Source organism: Calonectris borealis, chromosome 14 (assembly GCF_964195595.1).
Source record: "Calonectris borealis chromosome 14, bCalBor7.hap1.2, whole genome shotgun sequence".
Classification (NCBI taxonomy): domain Eukaryota; kingdom Metazoa; phylum Chordata; class Aves; order Procellariiformes; family Procellariidae; genus Calonectris; species Calonectris borealis.
The window spans coordinates 10,647,882-10,665,869 of NC_134325.1; the positions used below are offsets into that span (position 1 = coordinate 10,647,882).

At 42.3% G+C, this 17,988-nt stretch overlaps 2 protein-coding genes across 4 annotated transcripts in view; both read left to right on the forward strand.

Moving 5' to 3' along the window:
- MICAL2 (microtubule associated monooxygenase, calponin and LIM domain containing 2) overlaps nucleotides 1–815 on the forward strand; it is a 133,443-nt gene extending 132,628 nt beyond the window's left edge. For 2 of the 3 annotated variants that reach the window (XM_075163185.1, XM_075163184.1), the window contains exon 30: nucleotides 68–811. In XM_075163185.1, coding sequence (XP_075019286.1) covers nucleotides 68–252 — 185 coding nt within the window. In that variant the 3' untranslated portion in view covers nucleotides 253–811. Of the gene's footprint in view, nucleotides 1–67 lie in introns of all 3 variants that reach the window. The other variant, XM_075163189.1, reaches the window with a different exon arrangement.
- Nucleotides 816–8,953: 8,138 nt separating this feature from the next.
- Nucleotides 8,954–17,988, forward strand: part of PARVA (parvin alpha) — a 69,708-nt gene continuing 60,673 nt past the window's right edge. Inside the window, exon 1 of the mRNA XM_075163190.1 lies at nucleotides 8,954–9,268. Coding sequence (XP_075019291.1) covers nucleotides 9,133–9,268 — 136 coding nt within the window. The 5' untranslated portion in view covers nucleotides 8,954–9,132. The remainder of the gene's footprint in view (nucleotides 9,269–17,988) is intronic.

Consider the following 17,988-nt stretch of genomic DNA (forward strand, 5'->3'; position numbering starts at 1 on the left):
ACAGTTAAAATGCAAAGTGTAACAAGAGATTGATCTGGATTTAACCTCTTGTTTTGTGATCTTTTAGACAGCCTTAAAGATGAGATGGATCTGAACGAGGAGGATGAAATTTTTGCTGAGATGATGAAAGTGGTTGAAGAAAGGGACAAACTCGTGTCTACCTTAGAGGAGCAGAGAGTGAAAGAAAAAGCAGAAGACCAGCACTTTGAAAGTATTATATTATCTAGAGGCTATCAGCTTAGCAGGATCTAAACAGCCACATGCAAATGAACATGATTTCAGCAATATTCGTGATCGTGGAGGTACAGTCTTCTGAAAAAGGAAGGAATTCAAATTTAAGATCAGTTTATTTGGGAAACATGTCATTTTGTTATCAAAGGTCTTAAGCAGTTCTTTTGCTCATACCTGAGTGAGTCATTTCACTATCAGCTTAAAGGATCGCTGGAACACAGAATAGGACTGAATTTACCTGTCTGATGGGCATCAGGGCCTGTGAAAGGGAAATCAGAGCTCTCTTGTTTTCTTGGAATTTTATTTTAATGCTGAGAACAGAGTTTCTGAGAAACATGATGACATCATTCAGTATTTTTGAGATGGCATTATTTTCCATCTGTGTGTCTGAATCTGTATGTGGTTTTGTTAATATTTTGGCACAGCCAAACCATGGTGAACTATTTAAAGGCCAGAAAGCAAGCATCTCATATAAAAATAAGGTTAGTTTTTATTTCTGGTGGAGGAAGGGTCGTTTGACTAATAACTACATATAAGCACTCATTAAAATCACTGTAAATGCAATGTCAGAAATTTAATTTTCCAGGTATTTGTAAGTTTTAGTGCACTGTGTATTTTTGAACAAGAAGTTAAAGCAATATTAAATCCCTACATTTTGTAAAATGGTAAGGGATTATCAAAGGGGTGACTAACCCTTAAAACTATTACATGCTCAGAAAAGCTTTTGTATGTCACAGATTAAGGTCTTCAAAATATGCTAAATGATAATTTAAAAATAGTAATCCAGACTCAATTAGTATTTATAGGGTAGGCTTTAAAACTGCTTGATAAAATACATCACAAATAGTATCATAGGGTGTGATGAGTGGTGTAGCAGTTAAAGATCTCCCTGAGAATAATTCCTCAAAAGGATTGCAAAAAATGTTGAGTTTGTAATGCCAACACTTGATAGAAAATATTGTGGGTATATTTAAACTACATTTATCTTGCTGCTTAAGAATGTATGCATTTTTTTTTGCTTAAAGGAACTATCTCCTATCTTTTTTGTACATGCATTTGTAGATATTGGCAAAGCAGATGTGCAGAAATTCTCCTTAGTATTCGGTGTAATTTAAGTACTTTCTTAAATCTGAGATAATTCTGCAATTTAAGATTGGTAGTGTTCCCAACTGTGTGTATGATGCACTAGATTTTCAAACTGAAAAAACAAGGAGAAACTGAAAGACTGTTTCTTTTTGAATATCATTTTACCTCATGCTCTGAGAAGATTTGATGTTTTCGTTATTTCATGAATGGTGCTAATTTGCAGCAGTTGTCTATGGTACAGCCAAAGCTAGAAGCATTCCTGTTACAAAAGCTTTAAACTAAAAAACCTCTTGGTAAGTACTTGTAGGGTAACAGACACACTGGAACCTGTCACAGTAACTTATGAATTACCTTAAGTTTTGCTGTATTGTAAGAAATTTAAAATACCCTTTCTAAGATAAAAGCAAGATTTTACTATTGACCACAGATAAATAATATACCTCTATTGGTGCAAGGAATATACTATTGTTCTGCAATATTTATGTATTTATATTTATTTATTAGACTGTTTAAAGAGGATAAGAGTGTCTGGTTGCATTTTACAGTTTGTACAGTTGTCTCTGATTTTGATTGATAAATGTGTTTCTAACAGATATGTATAGGTAAAGCTGTGCATTGTAGAGTAGATAGCTTTATCGATTTGGTGAATAATTAGTAATAAAAGAATTAAGGTTTGAATTATGAATTAAGATCTTTAAACAATGTTCTCAGTTACCGTATCTTGAAGGGATATCCCTAAAACATAGCATGTAGGGCTTTAGCAATATAACTTGTCTTTCATCGCAGTGGAAAGACATAGCAGAATCCTTGAATGTGTTCCAAAATTACCATCAGACTTTTTTTTTTTGTCATTCATAGGCTAAGCGTACCTGATCTTCAGACCACATTTTTATTGAGATGGATTGCAGCGATTGATTTTTAAACTAACTCTATTACTTAAGATTGACACAAAGTAGGAGCAGGCAGGTCAGCAATAAATATTTTAATTTTCTCTGTTGAAATCTGCTGGTATTTCCAGTTTTGTGGAGAAAATTTCTGGATTTTCTCACTGTTCCCAGAAGCCTCATGTAATCCCGTAGAAGACGACTGTCTAGAACATCTATCACAGTTTTCTGCAGAAAACGGAGAGTCGTAACGCTTTCACGGTATTTTTAAGAAGTTTTAAAGCAAACTTCTTAGTGCTTTGCACAGGAGGGAATTCAGCAGAAACCTTCAATTACATCAGTCAAAGACTGTTTTTTTTTCACCTCACTTCTACAATCTAAAAAGCCCGTTCACCTTAATGTGGTGCCGCACAAAGAGGAAGGGCAGCCTCAGAGAAACATGATGTCCCACGCCCTGAGGAGGAGATTGCTCTCCTCTGCCAGGGGAGATGCACACGCTGCCATCGGTCAGGTTCAGGTTGCTCTCAATTGTATGTAAGCCCTGCGATTCCAGTTTACAGCAGATACCTGTTCGGCTACAAAACCGAATGCGAAAGGGTGCTTTTCTTTTAGCTCCAAAGATTTGAGTTCTTGAGAGTATTAGAGTCAACAGAAGCTGGGAGCCATCAGCATTTTATGGACCTCAAAAATATTCTTTGCTAAAAAGATACTTTTCTGGATGCCATGTGGTCATAACACATGCTCCACCCAAAACTGTGTTCGCTCTTGGGTGGAAAAACCTGTCAGGTTACTGTTACCCTGCCTGATAGTAAGTACCTCACAGGATTAGATCCAAAAATGAACTGTGCAAGTGATTTAGAAAAATAATAAACTCTTAAGTCATTTAAAGCAGGTCTTCATATATCGTGAGAGTAGAGAAGGAGGGGAAAAAAAAGAGAAGCTATGTGCACTGTTCACAGGTCAATTTAATATGGTTGGCTTGTATTAGAAATGTATTTAAACATTGGTTTGGTTATGAGTCTTCTTGCTGCTCAATCTTTTCTGTAAATTGACTCACTAACTTATTATAGATTTGTTCATTTTTAAGTCCTTGGCGCTGTCATTTTTGGTTATAATGTGATGTGCTGGAACGTATTGACTATGTCTAAATGGACTAGATGTGAGCAATTTTCTATTTGAAAAAAATAAAATTATATCTCACTCTCTGAAGTCCCTGAATCATTTCCATAGCAATTTCTCTCCACCGATATCTACAATGTAATAATGTGTGTCTAGGAAAGATCTATAGGTAAGAAATCACATCAGTTTCTTAATCCATATACTGGTAAGTAAATCACACCGTCTTGCAGTTCCCAGATTCATTTTATAGTTTAGGAATAATGACACCCTGAGGTTAGAGGGCATTCGACGCTACCTTTAACGCAAGAGGTTGCAAACTCCATGAGATCAACAACTTCCTCACATTCTTACATAGGAATTCACCACCTAATTTCCTTAGGCATGACGTACAAACTAAAACAGCTCTTTGAAGACTTGAAGGAAAAGTGTCAGTGTCACTGCATGGATCACTAAGAATCGGTGATCAAACCTTAATTGCCAATTTTCAAATTCCACTATTTTTGCCTCTATCAGGTCATCTTGTTTTGTTGCTTTCTACCAGTGGGAGAGCCTTACAGAGCAAGACCACGTGCTGCTCGAGATGAGACAAGTGGATAAGCAAGATTTGGTCTTACGTTAGTGCCTGCACCTTTCTCCCCTGCTCAATGACTGAACTGATGGATAGTTCTCTCCTCTTCAGAGGACAGATGGACAGCTGCTTCTCTTCAGAGGTCAAGGTAAATTTTGGCATATTTGAACTGAGGTTTTTCTTCTACTGTCATGTCCTTTCCCTTCCATCTTGTGTGCTTCAGAGGCAGATGGGCATGGTGACTCCTCTGATAATACCACATGTAAGTTCTCAGGACTGCACAGGAATTACCTGCCTGCTGGGTTTATTGGAAGTAATAGGTCAAACTTTTATCTGTGTTCAAAACCTTGCAGCCATGTTGACTTCTCAGGCAGCTGGTCAACAGCTGGAGGACTTGGCTGGCCCAGGAGCAGGATATGGGTAGAAATGCCACCATAGGAATTTACTGATGGGTTTTGCATGGACCATACAGTTTTTGCACAGTTTAGCATGATGGGTTTGCCATGTTAGCATGCAAGTACTATCCCTCCAGTCTTCGTGGCAGCCACATCTCATGAACCTAGATCCTGGCAAATACTTTGTGATGAGTAAGGTATTTACTGGATTTCACCTAAATCTCTTCGCCTAATATTTATCAAATTGTGGTTTCTTCTCTTGGTTCTAATGAACTACGAAAAGAGAGCTGGTGGCGCTGCGTGCCAGCAATGCGCTTGCTGGAATATTAGTGTAACACAGATGTACAAAATTACAGGTAGAAGGGCACAAGTGAAGCTTATTAAGAAAAAATCATAATATTGATTTTTTTTCTAAAACTATCTCAAGAAGGCCAGATGTAAATGCAAGTAAACAGCCCGGTATTTATAAATAACTGATTAATGGAACGACATGTTATCAGAAGCATTAAATACCAGGATGATGTTCTCATCTTACTGAAAAGTTTTAAACCGGCTTTCTTTCCTTTGAAACTTTCCAAATAATTAATCTCTGTGACTATACAACATGTTATCTTTTGTCCTTCATGTACATTTTTCCTCACTGCATCTTAGTCTATCTTTTTTGCTCCTTGATGTACAACAAAAAATAAATCTGGTTGGAAATACTCTGATAATTTTATGAAACTCTGTTAATTTATTATTTGTTATTTATTTAAAGAGAAGATTCTTATCCCAAGAAGTTACAAACTGAGTAGAAAGCATACCATAAGCATATGCTTAATCTTAAATTCACCTTGTGAGCTGGAAACAAATTTATCCTTAAGTGTGAGTTTTAGAGGATGGTGGCAATGAAAATTTGGAGCCCTTCTACCCCTGGTACTAATGTAGCCACATTGGCATGATCAGTCAACCCTGGGCCTGTCTTATAGGGTCTGAAATCACGTGCAGCAAAGTCTTTGGGATGTGTAAACTCTCTTGTATGGGTATGGAATAAGAGATGTGGATGTACAAATGCCAGCCAGGTATGGCTGTGCTTTAGCCTGCTCCCAGCACTGTCAGAGGTGGCACTGCCCGCAGGCACGCGAAGAGGAGTGGGGCTTCCTGGTGAAGTTCAAAAACACTTTCTTGCAGGACAGGGCTGGAGGCAGCTCATGCTTCCCAGGCTCCTGGGGTGCCAGCGTTGGCCACAGCCTTTCCTCACCTGAGGGAGCAGGTGCCTGGCGTGTCTTGCTCGTGGACACGTGCTGGAGCGCCAGGTCCTGCCAGAGCTGTTATCTCCAGGTATTTTGGGGCGCTCTCAGGAAAATCCCAATCAAGAAATAGATGTTAAACATCTGCAAAGTAACCTGTAAGGAAATGCCTTCTTTTCTAAGCAGGCTCTTTTAATGTGCTGTTAACTATTACTCAGTGTGGGGCAGGCATGTTCAGCAGTTAACCACACAGAATTGGCAGGTCAGCAGAAGGCTGACCACAAATACTCTAGAAAAATAAAGAGGGTAGACTTTGGTCTAGTTCTGTTCTTCCTGAAATCAGGAAAGGGTGTTACTGTAGGCAATCACAGCAACAGCAGTAGGTTGATAAAACATTTTTGAAAATTCCACTTTCACTCTTTAAATGACCAAATGGTGAAAAGGCTAGAGCAGAGGTATACCTAGGAGAAAAATGTTAGGAGAAAACTACAAGACAAATGAATATTTATTGCACGGCCTTAACCAGCTTGGCTGCCGCAGTGCTCTTTCTGACTAGCCTAGCCCATGGTCCTTATATTACATATCCTGCCTCTTCCGCCTCATTGGGGAAGTAAGATTCTGTTTGCGATCATTCTGAGTCCCGTAGTAAAAGAAATAAAAACCAGGTGTGCGTGGACAGATATGCAGGTGAATAAGAATTATTTGAGTATGTGGATTTAGCCTTCTTTTATTGCCTGGCAAAAGTATATATGTGATCAGGATACAATTAATTTGAGCTACTGGTTGTCTCATCTGTAAGAACAAGGTGCTGACAGGGAGCATGGTGAGAGCTCTCGTGGTCTGCTCCAGATTTCTATATGCCAGATGCACTGGGGCCAGCCTGAATGGCAGCTTGCTGACTACTGTGTCCTGTGCACGGGACCATGGGGCATGATCGTGAAAGTATTCAATTATCAAATATAAAGCAGAGCAAAAACCTAGCCAAACAAAAATCCCCACCGAATTTATATGCAGCTTTTATTTGTGGTTAAAATACTGTATAAATAAGAGCTAGGCATTTAAAATCAACATTCCTGTATCTGCCATAACTTAGACCTTGTGGGTATCTATAAGGCCTTTTGTGCTGAATGCAATATTAATTTAAGGTCACATGTCTATATATATTCCCAGATCAAAAGGAAAAAAAAAGTAGCATACATAGTTCTAAATTAAAGATACAGGGAAAAAAAATGTTGTAACTATCCTCAAAGAGAAACATCATAAGTGGAAAAACACTGCAATAATGTTATACCCAAAGAACTGCAATTAATTCTGAAAGAAAAACCCATTAAAAACCCCAATAAACTTAAGTCTGTCTGTTGCTTTAGCATTATTACTTAAAGCACACAGTATTTGTGTTTCCAGATCTGATAAAGTTGATTTTAAACACATTAAGTTTCATTTAAAATTTATTTTCTCCTTGTGATGTGAAACACTCATAGCTCATGAGGCTATTAAATCAGTAATATTGCATTTGTCATTAATTTACATACAATGAGTGTAGTGAAATAGGAAAGAAAGATGCTGGGTCTTTTCAGCTATTTTGTGTGAGACTTGGCAAACGCACGTTGAATTCTGACTTTGCCGTACTGCACAACCCAGCACCTGTTACTGTTCGTGAAGTATCTGGCTTGTTCTTTCTGTCTTAAACGTAGTGCTGTCTCTTCTGCTGTGCCCACAAAATCCTATATTGACATCTCTGTATAGTCATTTGGGTCCAAATGGAGATTTAGTTGGGTCATTGCTCTGTTTGTAAATGCCACAGATTCACATGCATATAAAAAAGGACTTGACGTGTTTGTTTCTCCTTCTTTTGAAATAGTCTTTTATTATGTTCTTAAAAATTATTCAAAACTGTTCATCTCCTAATCCGTACACTGTGTGAGTAGCACTTCTGTAAAAAGAGAGTAATGTGTGAACTTCAGACTGTTCTGTAGACAACAGCCCTGAGACACAACCAGTGCTACGAGCCAGAGAGCAACCGTAAGGAAAGGAGAGATTGTGCTAACGGCTTGGGCTCATTCCTGCTTTTAACTGATGGCAGTATGGATGAATAAAGTTTTTCTCCAGGGCATATACTAACTGCATGCAACAAATATGCATTGATGTCTACCCCTCATCAGCTAACCAATGTTACTGGCTTGTAAAAATACAACAATTATTAGCTGATTTAGAAATATCCTCATGGTAATTTCATTTCACTTATTATGCCTAATGGATAGCTAGATATTTGCATGAAGTGTGTGTGGCTTTTTGCCTGAATTGTTAATAGAGTGATTAAGTGGTAAGTGAAAGTAGTGCATCCAGATGACATTAATGCTGTTCCAGTCCTGGGTGCCTCCTGAACCAGTCACAGCAAATTACCTGTTTTAAAGATACTTCTCTCTTAAGCTACTCATCTGCAAATCAAAGCAGGATTAGTATAGGCAATCTATCATGCTAAGTCACCTTTCTTTCCCACTGGCTTTCATACTGGTCTGACAACGACAGTTGGTTTCTTTTGTAAGAGTGGGTATGACGATGCCCGCGGCCTCTGACCACAGATGTAGCCAAAACCTACAGGCAGAAGAGCTGCTTTGCAAAATGTGCTCCAGACTGAAATGTATGTAGTGAGCTTGAACTTTAACTTGCACAAAACTATTTAGTTTTATTACACCATTAGTTCTTTTCTCTCTGTGCTGACCACAGGGTGTAGAAACACCTGCCTGCAGCTGCGACCCCCCCATCCTTCCAGAGCCTTCACTTATGAATAGTTACGGATGAGTTGAGCTGTGTGAGCCCTGGTCCTGCCTGTCTATACCTGCGTTTAACTTTTGGCACCCGTGTTGACTAGCTCTCTCGTGCGTGTTGTCACTGCATTGGTGCGTTTGACCAACCAGCCCGAGTTAGTGGCCGGCTCCGCTGCAAGGCAGTGCAAAGGTGGATGGAGCGTGGGGCGAGACACTGTCCTGTGCCTCAGTGTACAGCCCGCCGCCCAAAAAGCTGTGGGTCCCCCAGCTGGGGGGGGGAGCGTGGCCTGCATACCACCCCGGGGCTGCAGCCCTCCTCGAGGCCCAGCTTTCTCCTGCGTTCTCCTTCCCGGGGCTGTGTGAAACGCCCTGCTCCTGAGCCTGAGGGACCAGACCCTGCGGGCAGGTAAAACGAGGACGCTTGGCCCGTAGCTGAACCCCCTGAGAGGGGCAGGTAAGGGCGCGCGTTGCACTGAGGAAAGGGCCGTTGAGGTGGGGGGGGCGGCGTTGGGCGGCTGTTGGGCTGAGGAGGGGGCCGTTGGGCTGGGCGTTGGGCGGCTGTTGGGCTGAGGGAGGGGGGCGTTGGGCTGAGGGAGGGGGCGTTGGGCTGATGAGGGGGGCCGGCGGCGGGAGCCATGCGAGGGGAGCGGGCCCTCCCCGGCGGGCGCCGAGCGGGCGGGAGGGCGGGCGGGAGGGAGGGAAGGAGCGGGAGAGCCGGCAGAGCGGAGCAGGAGCTGCCTCAAATGCTTGAAATAATTCCGCTTCCGTTCAGAGCCGGGAGCAGCCTCCCACGGCATTGGGGCCTCGGACCCGTCTCCTCCATCCCCGAGCGCCGGCGGCGGCTGGGCCATCATGGCAACCTCCCCCCAGAAGTCCCCTTCTTCCCCCAAGTCCCCCACCCCTAAATCTCCCCCGTCCAGAAAGAAAGATGACTCCTTCCTGGGCAAGCTCGGCGGCACGCTGGCGAGGAGGAAAAAAGCCAAAGAAGGTAAAAATTACAGGTTTGCACCTTTCCTGGGAGTTACCTTAAAATGGGGGGGGGGTGGGGGGGGGGGGAGGAGGAGGAGACAGGGGGAGAGGAAAGGCTCTGGGGAGCGGGAGGAAGGGGCTGACTGGGGAAGGACGCGCGGGGTGGGGTGGGCAGGCGAGCAGTGAGGGAGGAGCGCGCCGCCTTGTCCCCGCGGCTTTGCCGGGACCGGGCGGGGGCCGCGGCGCCGCTCCCCGCTGCCGCTCCCCGGTGCCAGCGCGTCACGGCGGAGAAACGCGGGAGCGCGGGCGGGCACCGGCCAGGAGACACCCCACCCACCCAGCCACCCTCCCTGCCGCCGCCGCCGCTGCTAACGGCCCCCCGCGCCGGGGCGGGCTGTGCGCTGCGGCCGAGGCGGGCCCGCCGCACCGCGGGCCGGGCGGCGGCGGGGGGGGAGCCGCGGAGCTCGGGCCGGGTGAGCGGTGCCCCCCGAGTGGGGGGCAGTGCTGAGCTCGTACCGCGGGACGGGGTCAGAGCGGGGCAGGGCAGGACGGGGTGCCCGGGCTGCTGGAGGGGAGCGTTTCCTCGCAGTAGGTGAAGCGCTCCGGCGGGCGAGGGCCGCGGCGGCCTGCGGGCCTGCCAGGCCTGCGGGCCTGGGCGCCTCGCAGCTCCGCGAGCTGGGGCTTGGCCAGGTTGCGGGCGCTGCACGCCTCGGCCGCGCCTCGCAGCCTGACAGGAGTACTTGCCTTTTAAGTTGTGGTGCAAAAACCCAAAAACTTGATGCTCAGATCCTCTTTGACTCGTAATGTATTGCTTTATATTGGTGTACAGCATGGTCTATACGCATTGCTCTGAGAAACCGGTGTAATGCACACAGCTGATTTAATGTTTGTAATAGTAATCATTCCTCAAAGGCTTAAAACTTAACCTGATTATTCTTGTGCCAACTTAACCTGATTATTCTTGTGCTAAGCAAAAAACCTTTGCCTCATGACAGTGGACCTTGGAAGAACAGAGAGCGTGTACAGGAGTCTGGTTCTTTGTCCATACATGTGAATTAATATCCACCCCCTACTGAATAGGTCTATTTAAAATCCCATGAGACAGAGAATTGGAATTTAACCTCACTCACCCATCGTTTTCACAGCTGATGTTAATTTAAACATGATGCAAATAGAGCCAAACTAACAGTCACTTCAAAATAGTTTTTCAAGCAATGTTCATTGCTTGCAAGTGCGAAGAAGGGTGTTATGCTCAGCAGACCCTTGCTTCTGATGTATACATGGGTAATGAAACCAGGCACAGTATTTCAGAGTAGCATCAGTGCTGCAGACAAGGATGATATAAGTTTGGCGAGTACAGCCCCTCGCTCTGTAATTATCACGTCATCTTTCTGAGATGCATGGTCTTGCTTTTCAGTTAAAACGCATGTTCTACGATTGTATTCACATTAGTTGGCTTTTTCTGGTCATTGCAGATGGCTCAGAAGTTGATGAAATAGTAAATGATGGCAGACTTTATTAGTTACCCAGTTTGTTATATTACTCTGTTAGGGTATTCATAAATAATAGCAGCATTGAACTAGCAACAATTTTCTGTGATGAGTTTATATTGTAGGTATGTTTAGAGATCTGTAATTTAGCCTATTTGTAGTAGATTTAGTATGTCCAGTATTATTATTATTAATGCTGTTTTCCTCAGTGACAGATTCTGTTAAGTTACGAATCTCCAGCAAACTGTTAGAGCAGCAGTTACTTTTATCCACAATCTTGTAATTTTACAAAAAGATGTATTCTGTGAAATCATATTTCTTCTCGTTACTTTTCTCTCTGTATTAAATTTATTGACAAAACCTGCACCTGCCATTTCATAGTCTCAACTCATGTTACCCTTTTGAAATTTTGTAACAACATTATGTTGTCCTTTGTTTCCCAATTTTCTAAAGTCTATTTAAAAATAGCAGTGGTTTGGAGAAAATTTTTTTAACTTTGTGAGGAGTTTGTTATTTGCTGATGGAAGAAAAAGTATTTTATTAAATTCACCTTAACATCCTTCTTACTTCTGCATGTATTTATCACATTTCTTTAGTGGAAGCACATATAGTGGTGAGATTGATACTATGCTCTCTTCCTTGTTTGTTTGTTTGTTTTTGACAGATTCAGATGGCTTCAAAGCTGGTAAATCCTTACTGTGAAGCCTGTCCTCTTCATGCTTCCTAATCTTTCCTCCACTAGAAATAAATAGGGGTTTGCAAACTATTAATGAGTCACCTTGTTTTCTTGCAGGCTGTGACCCACATGGGTTCCATCTTAAGTTGTGCTGCCACAGTTTGTAGGGCTGCAGTGTATTTGAAGTCTAGCTAGCAAATTCATGTAGAAGGCCAGATTGCTTGTTCATCTAGGCTCTGTTCTTTGATTTTTTTTTCCCTACTTTAATCAAGCTATCTAGTGTCAGGTTTCCTCTAGAGACAGGTCTCAGTCGTAGGAGTGCACGTGGTTATTCAACTGTTAACACACAGTTATTTTCTGTGTTAACACACAGAAAATGTATAAGTCATAGGCATTTGAAAAAAAATGTTTTTTCTACCGGGCATGTTTAGACCTTCAGCTTATGTAAACTAGAATGAAGTACTCTTGGATGGGACCTTTACTCTTTCTTCATATTTTTTGTAGAACATCAGAATCTATTCTCCAATCCAGTTTGTTAGTCTGATATAGATTTCTACCCCATTTTGTTGTGAATGTTGATCTCTAATCATATAAGGTCTCTAAATATGATGAACTGTTAGTAACTCTTTGGAAATAATCATAGAATCATAGAATAGTTTGGATTGGAAGGGACCTTTAAAGATCATCTAGTCCAACCCTCCCTACAATGAACAGGGACATCTTCAACTAGATCAGGTTGCTCAGGGCCCCGTCCAACCTGACCTTGAATGTTTCCAGGGATGGGACATCTACCACCTCTCTGGGCAACCTGTTCCAGTGTTTCACCACCCTCATTGTACAAAATTTCTTCCTTGTATCTAGTCTGAATCTACCCTCTTTTAGTTTAAAACCATTACCCTTCGTCCTGTTGCAACAGGCCCTGCTAAAAAGTTTGTCCCCGTCTTTTTTATAAGGCCCCTTTCAGTACTGAAAGACTGCAACAAGGTCTCCCTGAAGCCTTCTCTTCTCCAGGCTGAACAACCCCAACTCTCTCAGTCTTTCTTCATAGGAGAGCCGTTCCATCCCCCTGATCATTTTCGTGGCCCTCCTCTGGACCCACTCCAACAGGTCCATGTCTGTCTTGTGCTGAGGACTCCAGAGCTGGACACAGTACTGCAGTGGGGTCTCACCAGAGCAGAGGAGAGAGGCAGAATCACCTCCCTCGACCTGCTGGCCACGCTTCTTTTGATGCAGCCCAGGATACGGTTGGCTTTCTGGGCTGCGAGTGCACATTGTCTGCTCATGTCCACGTTTTCATCCACGAGTATCCCAAGTCCTTCTCGGCAGGGCTGCTCTCAATCCCTTCATCTCCCAGCCTGTATTGATACTGGGGGTTGCCCCGACCCAAGTGCAGGACTTTGCACTTGGCCTTGTTGAACCTCATGAGGTTCACATGGGCCCACTTCTTGAGCTTGTCTAGGTCCCTCTGGATGGCATCCTGTCCCTCAGGTGTTTCAACCACACCTCTCAGCTTGGAGTCCTCTGAAAATTTGGTGAGGGTGCACTCATTGTCTATGTCACTGATGAAGATACTAAACAGTACCAGTCCCAATACGGACCCTTGAGGGACACCACTTATCACCGATCTCCATGTGGATATTGAACTGTTGACCACTACCCTCTGGATGCGACCATCCAACCAATTCCTTATCCACTGAACAGTCCATCTATCAAATCCATACCTCTCCAGTTTAGAGAGAAGGATGTTGTGGGGAACTGTGTCAGAGGCCTTACAGAGGTCCAGATAGATGATAACTGTAGCCTTTCCCGTGTCCACTGTTGTAGTCACTCCATCAGAGAAGGCCACTATGTTGGTCAGGCAGGATTTGGTCTTGGTGAAGCCATGCTGGCTGTCTTGAATCACCTCCCTGTCCTCCATGTGCCTTAGCATAGCTTCCAGGAGGATCTGTTCCATGATCCTACCAGGCACAGAGTTGAGACTGACTGGCCTGTAATTCCCCGGGTCTTCCTTTTTTCCCTTTTTAAAAATGGGGGTTATGTTTCCCCTTTTCCAGTCAGCAGGAACGTCACCAGACTGCCACGACTTCTCAAATATGATGGATAGTGGCTTAGCAACTTCATCCGCCAGTTCCTCCAGGACCTGCGGGTGGATCTCATCCGGGTCCCGTGGAATTGCGCACCTTCAGGTTCCTTAGATGGTCTCGAATCTGATCTTCTCCTACAGTGGGTGGCTCTTCATTCTCCCAGTCCCTGCCTTTGCCTTCTGTGGCTTGGGCAGTGGGGCTTGAGCACTTGCTGATGAAGACTGAGGCAAAAAAGTCATTGAGTACCTCTGCCTTCTCCATATCCTGGAGATGATTGAAACAGGCCTCCTGTTTCAATCCGGAGAGGGCCCACATTTTCCCTAGCCTTCCTTTTATCACCAGTGTACCTATAGAAGCTTTCTTGTTGCCCTTGACATCCCTGGCCAGATTTAATTCCATCAGGGCTTTATCTTTCCTCACCTGATCCCTGGCCGCTTGGACAATTTCTCTGTATTCCTCCCAGACTACCTGTCCTTGCTTCCACCCTCTGTAGGCTTCCTTTTTCTGTTTGAGTGTGTCTAGGAGCTCCTTGTTCATCCACGCAGGCCTCCTGGCGGTTTTGCCTGACTTCCTCTTTGTTGGGATGCATTGCTCCTGAGCTTGGAGGAGGTGATCCTTGGATATTAACCACCTTTCTTGGGCCCCTCTTCCCTCCAGGGTTTTGTCCCATGTCACTCTACCAAGCAGATCCCTGAAGAGGCCAAAGTCTGCTCTCCTGAAGCCCAGGGTAGTGAGCTTGCTGTGCGCCCTTCTCGGTGCCCTAAGGATCTTGAATTCCACCATTTCATGGTCACTGCAGCCAAGGCTGCCCCCTCACGTTCCCCACCAGCCCCTCCTTGTTGGTGAGAACAAGGTCCAGCATAGGCCTTGTTTTGCTGTGGTTTTTTTCTGTATAGGATATTCATTTCCCCTTTTACCTACTTAATCTTGTGCTTTGTGATTTTAATATTCCAGTAGAGTAAACCCACGTTCTGGATTTCACCTATGTCAGTATTTCTTCATGAGGCAACAGTTCTGGTTATTCCAATTTATTGTTATCTCTAATGTATGGGTAGTAGAACAAGTATTCTTCTTTTAGATGAATGTAGACTATGCAGAAGATGCCTATGTCATCCCAGTCTCCTGATCAACTGGGTTATAGACCTGGCTAGAGCTACTATGGGTTTTTTTTTCCCAACCTGCGCACCCTCAGGGCCTACCAAGGGGCTGCTGCACACACACCTCTGTTTTGTTCCTCTGCTGCACGCCCCTCTGTTTATGTTAAGCCAGACCATGCTGAGGGTGCACACCTGGAATCGAAAACTCAGGAGCATACCCGAGTCTTACAGCTTAGCAATACGTCAAGAAAGTCAGTGGGACTTAGTGTGCTTATGATAAATAAGGGGTGTAAGTTGGTTTAAGTTCTGCTGTTACATAGAAGACAGTAACTTACTGATTTACTGGGGTATTTTACCGCAAGAGCTAAGAATTAGTGTTTTTAAATACTGCAGAAATGTTCTATCTGTTGTAAGGAGTATACTGATTACATTTTAGTACTATCTGTGTTATATATGTAGTTAACTGTTGTAGATGATATATGATTATACGTATATGGTTTTTGTATTTATGCCATCAACAGGCATTTTAATCATTGTCAAAATTGTATTTTTATATACTGCAACAATAGAGCCAGTGCCAAAATGCTCCACCGAATGAAAATCCATTAGGATCTGAAGTGACATCATGGTGAAGAATAATGCAGATTATTTATAAAGAGAGTAAAGTCTATGTAGTTTTAGATGTAGCAAAAGTAGTTTATAATACAATATAGAATGGATTTTCTGTAATAACATTAATTTATATGTATGAATATATATAAAAATACATAGCAAGCCTTTCCTGACAAACTTCCAAGTTCTTAGCAATGTTAAGTATTCCACCCATGTTAGAGCTGAGAATATTCTAGACAAGTGAAATGAATTCTTTAATATCACAGTACAAGTTGTTGACCAAAACAGAGAGAGTAACCCAAGATACTATTACTTGAGATATCAAAGCAGGGGTTAGTCATACCTTAAGACATATGTTAATCTGGAAAATACATTGTCATTAAATATTAGAGAATATTTCATAAGATCTGAAATTTGGAGCTCAGATTTGCTTATGTTGTCATCTGTCATGTAGGATCTTAGCCTGGTTTTCATTTACAGTATCTCATCGCCATTGGTGCAATTCAAGGATGAGAACATTGTACTTTTAGTCTCTCCTGTGAGAGTATGACCATCTGCATCTTTAAATAGTCTATAAATTCTGCTAAGGTAACAAAGATTACAAATTATTAAATATGTTTGGAATTAATTATAATTAGCTTTTTATCTAATGAGAAAATTGTGAGAGAATACTAGAATATTTGATGACCTGTTTACGACTGAACTGTTACATGCAAAAATTATTTGTAGCTTATAGTAAGATTCCGTACCTTTAATTCCTGAAAAGCATTTGAAGACTTAGCCACCCTGTATATGCTACTGGAGGATTCCAGTCCTTATCTAGCAGGAGTTAAGATGCATGGTGGAGCTCATTGTATTAGGAAAAATCAACCACAAATTAAAATTATTTGTAAGCTCCTTATAGTAGTCTGCATAACGAAACATATCTTTATCCAAGTGCAAGGAGAGAACAGAATGACCTCTTTTTTTAGATGTAGGGGTGTGTTATGTTATCTTACGAATTTTTCATGGTGGGTTCAGTAAGGTCATGTGTGATTGTCCTCCTTGAATTTTCCTGGCCTGGCAATTATAGACACAGAAATTTCACCCTTCCTAATAGCTTACCTTAGTGGAGAATCTTAAGAATTGGCCCCTGACATGCTAATAAATCTGTGACACATTTGGGAACGGAGGGCAAAGTTCAGAATTGCTTAAATTGCTTAGGAGCAGATGGGAAACAGACAGCTTGGACCCATGAATTTGATAGAAAGCAATTACTGCTCATTTTATGGGCTCAGTTGATTTTCCAATTGATATGACATCAATTTCAGTAATTTGACTGCTCTTCTGCCTAGTTTATTTGATGTTGATGGGTGGGAGAAGGAATGAATTTTCTTCTAGCTTTCACTTACGATATTTCTTCTTTTTCTTTTCTATGTCTTGTTTTGATTTCATTTTGGTATTTGAGGTCACAGTAGACCATATTCTCTGTATAGGGAAGAGTATGTTAGCAGTGTAAAATATTGTAGATTCTGCTATTTCTTTATAATCACCTTCAATTTCTTAATCTTTACTTTGTTGCCATCATGCATTTCACAGAATAATATGAAAATAGAACAAATTAAAATTACAAATGAAAAATAAGTGTAGGGTGATGACAAATTTGTGGTGTTTTAAGTAAAATTTTGTCTTTCTGGAATCCATAACTAAAATACCTTGTGTGAGAGATTGTGCCTTGGTCTGGCTATGGGCATTTTACTATGAAATAAGTGTATTTCTTAATATACAAGAAGTGTTCTGTTGAATTTTAATTGACATATCGGAATTACTTTCTTTGGATCTGCTTCTGCAACTTCTTTTTGAGTAATGCACTACTGGTGCAAAGGACTGGTTTCTTATATCAGTGGACTTTTGTTTTGCTTGTCTGTTTCTCATGTAAGAGATTCTAGACTACCTTAAATGCTTTGCAGGCTTTTTCTTTTCTACTGCTCTCACCTGATGCTGTATTTAAAATGCAGACAAAGCTGAAAGAACTGATATACATCCTACCGTCGTATTTGCTAGTATGTAGTGCAAGTGATGAAAATGGGCCACTGAATGCTAATTTCATACTGGTGCTTTGAAGACAGCATATAGTGTTTTCTAGGAAAAGGAAATGGCATGGGGAAGGCTTTATTGTCACTCTTATATCAGTACTTTTGAATTTCTGTCTTTTACTGTGGCATATCAATACATCAATCCTAGGCTTTCTTGTGCCATTAGAATAGCTGAACAGCTGTTTTTGATGTCTGACATAATGCGCTTTACCTCCAACCTTAGTGCATAGCAACTGAAATGTGCTTATAATCTTTCCCCTATATACTGTGTTACATATTCCCATGTCCCTGGTGTAATGCCACAGGCGCATCATAGACAGCTGCGTAGCTGATGCTGGACAAAACCTATTAGTACCACCACTGAAATAATTATTGGAGCAAGCTCTGTTAAGTAGATAAAATACTTCTGTTAAGTGGAAGGAAGTGGAAAGCAAAAAGAAAAAAAGAGGGAAGACTCACCTGCTGCATATGTTGTCATTTCATTGCTACAAGCCTTCTGAGCATATGAAAGGAAGACAAACTACTCAAGAGGAGAGTATTGGGTTTTTGTTTCCACCCTTTGAATCCAAATTGTCAGGGGATATCTGGAGAGTCCTCTCTGCTCTGACTGTTGAAGGGATTGCTCGGTAGAAAGAAAGATAATTGCCTCTGAAACTCTTCGGTCAGCGTAGACAGAATAACCAACTGTTGCTTATGCTGGGATGG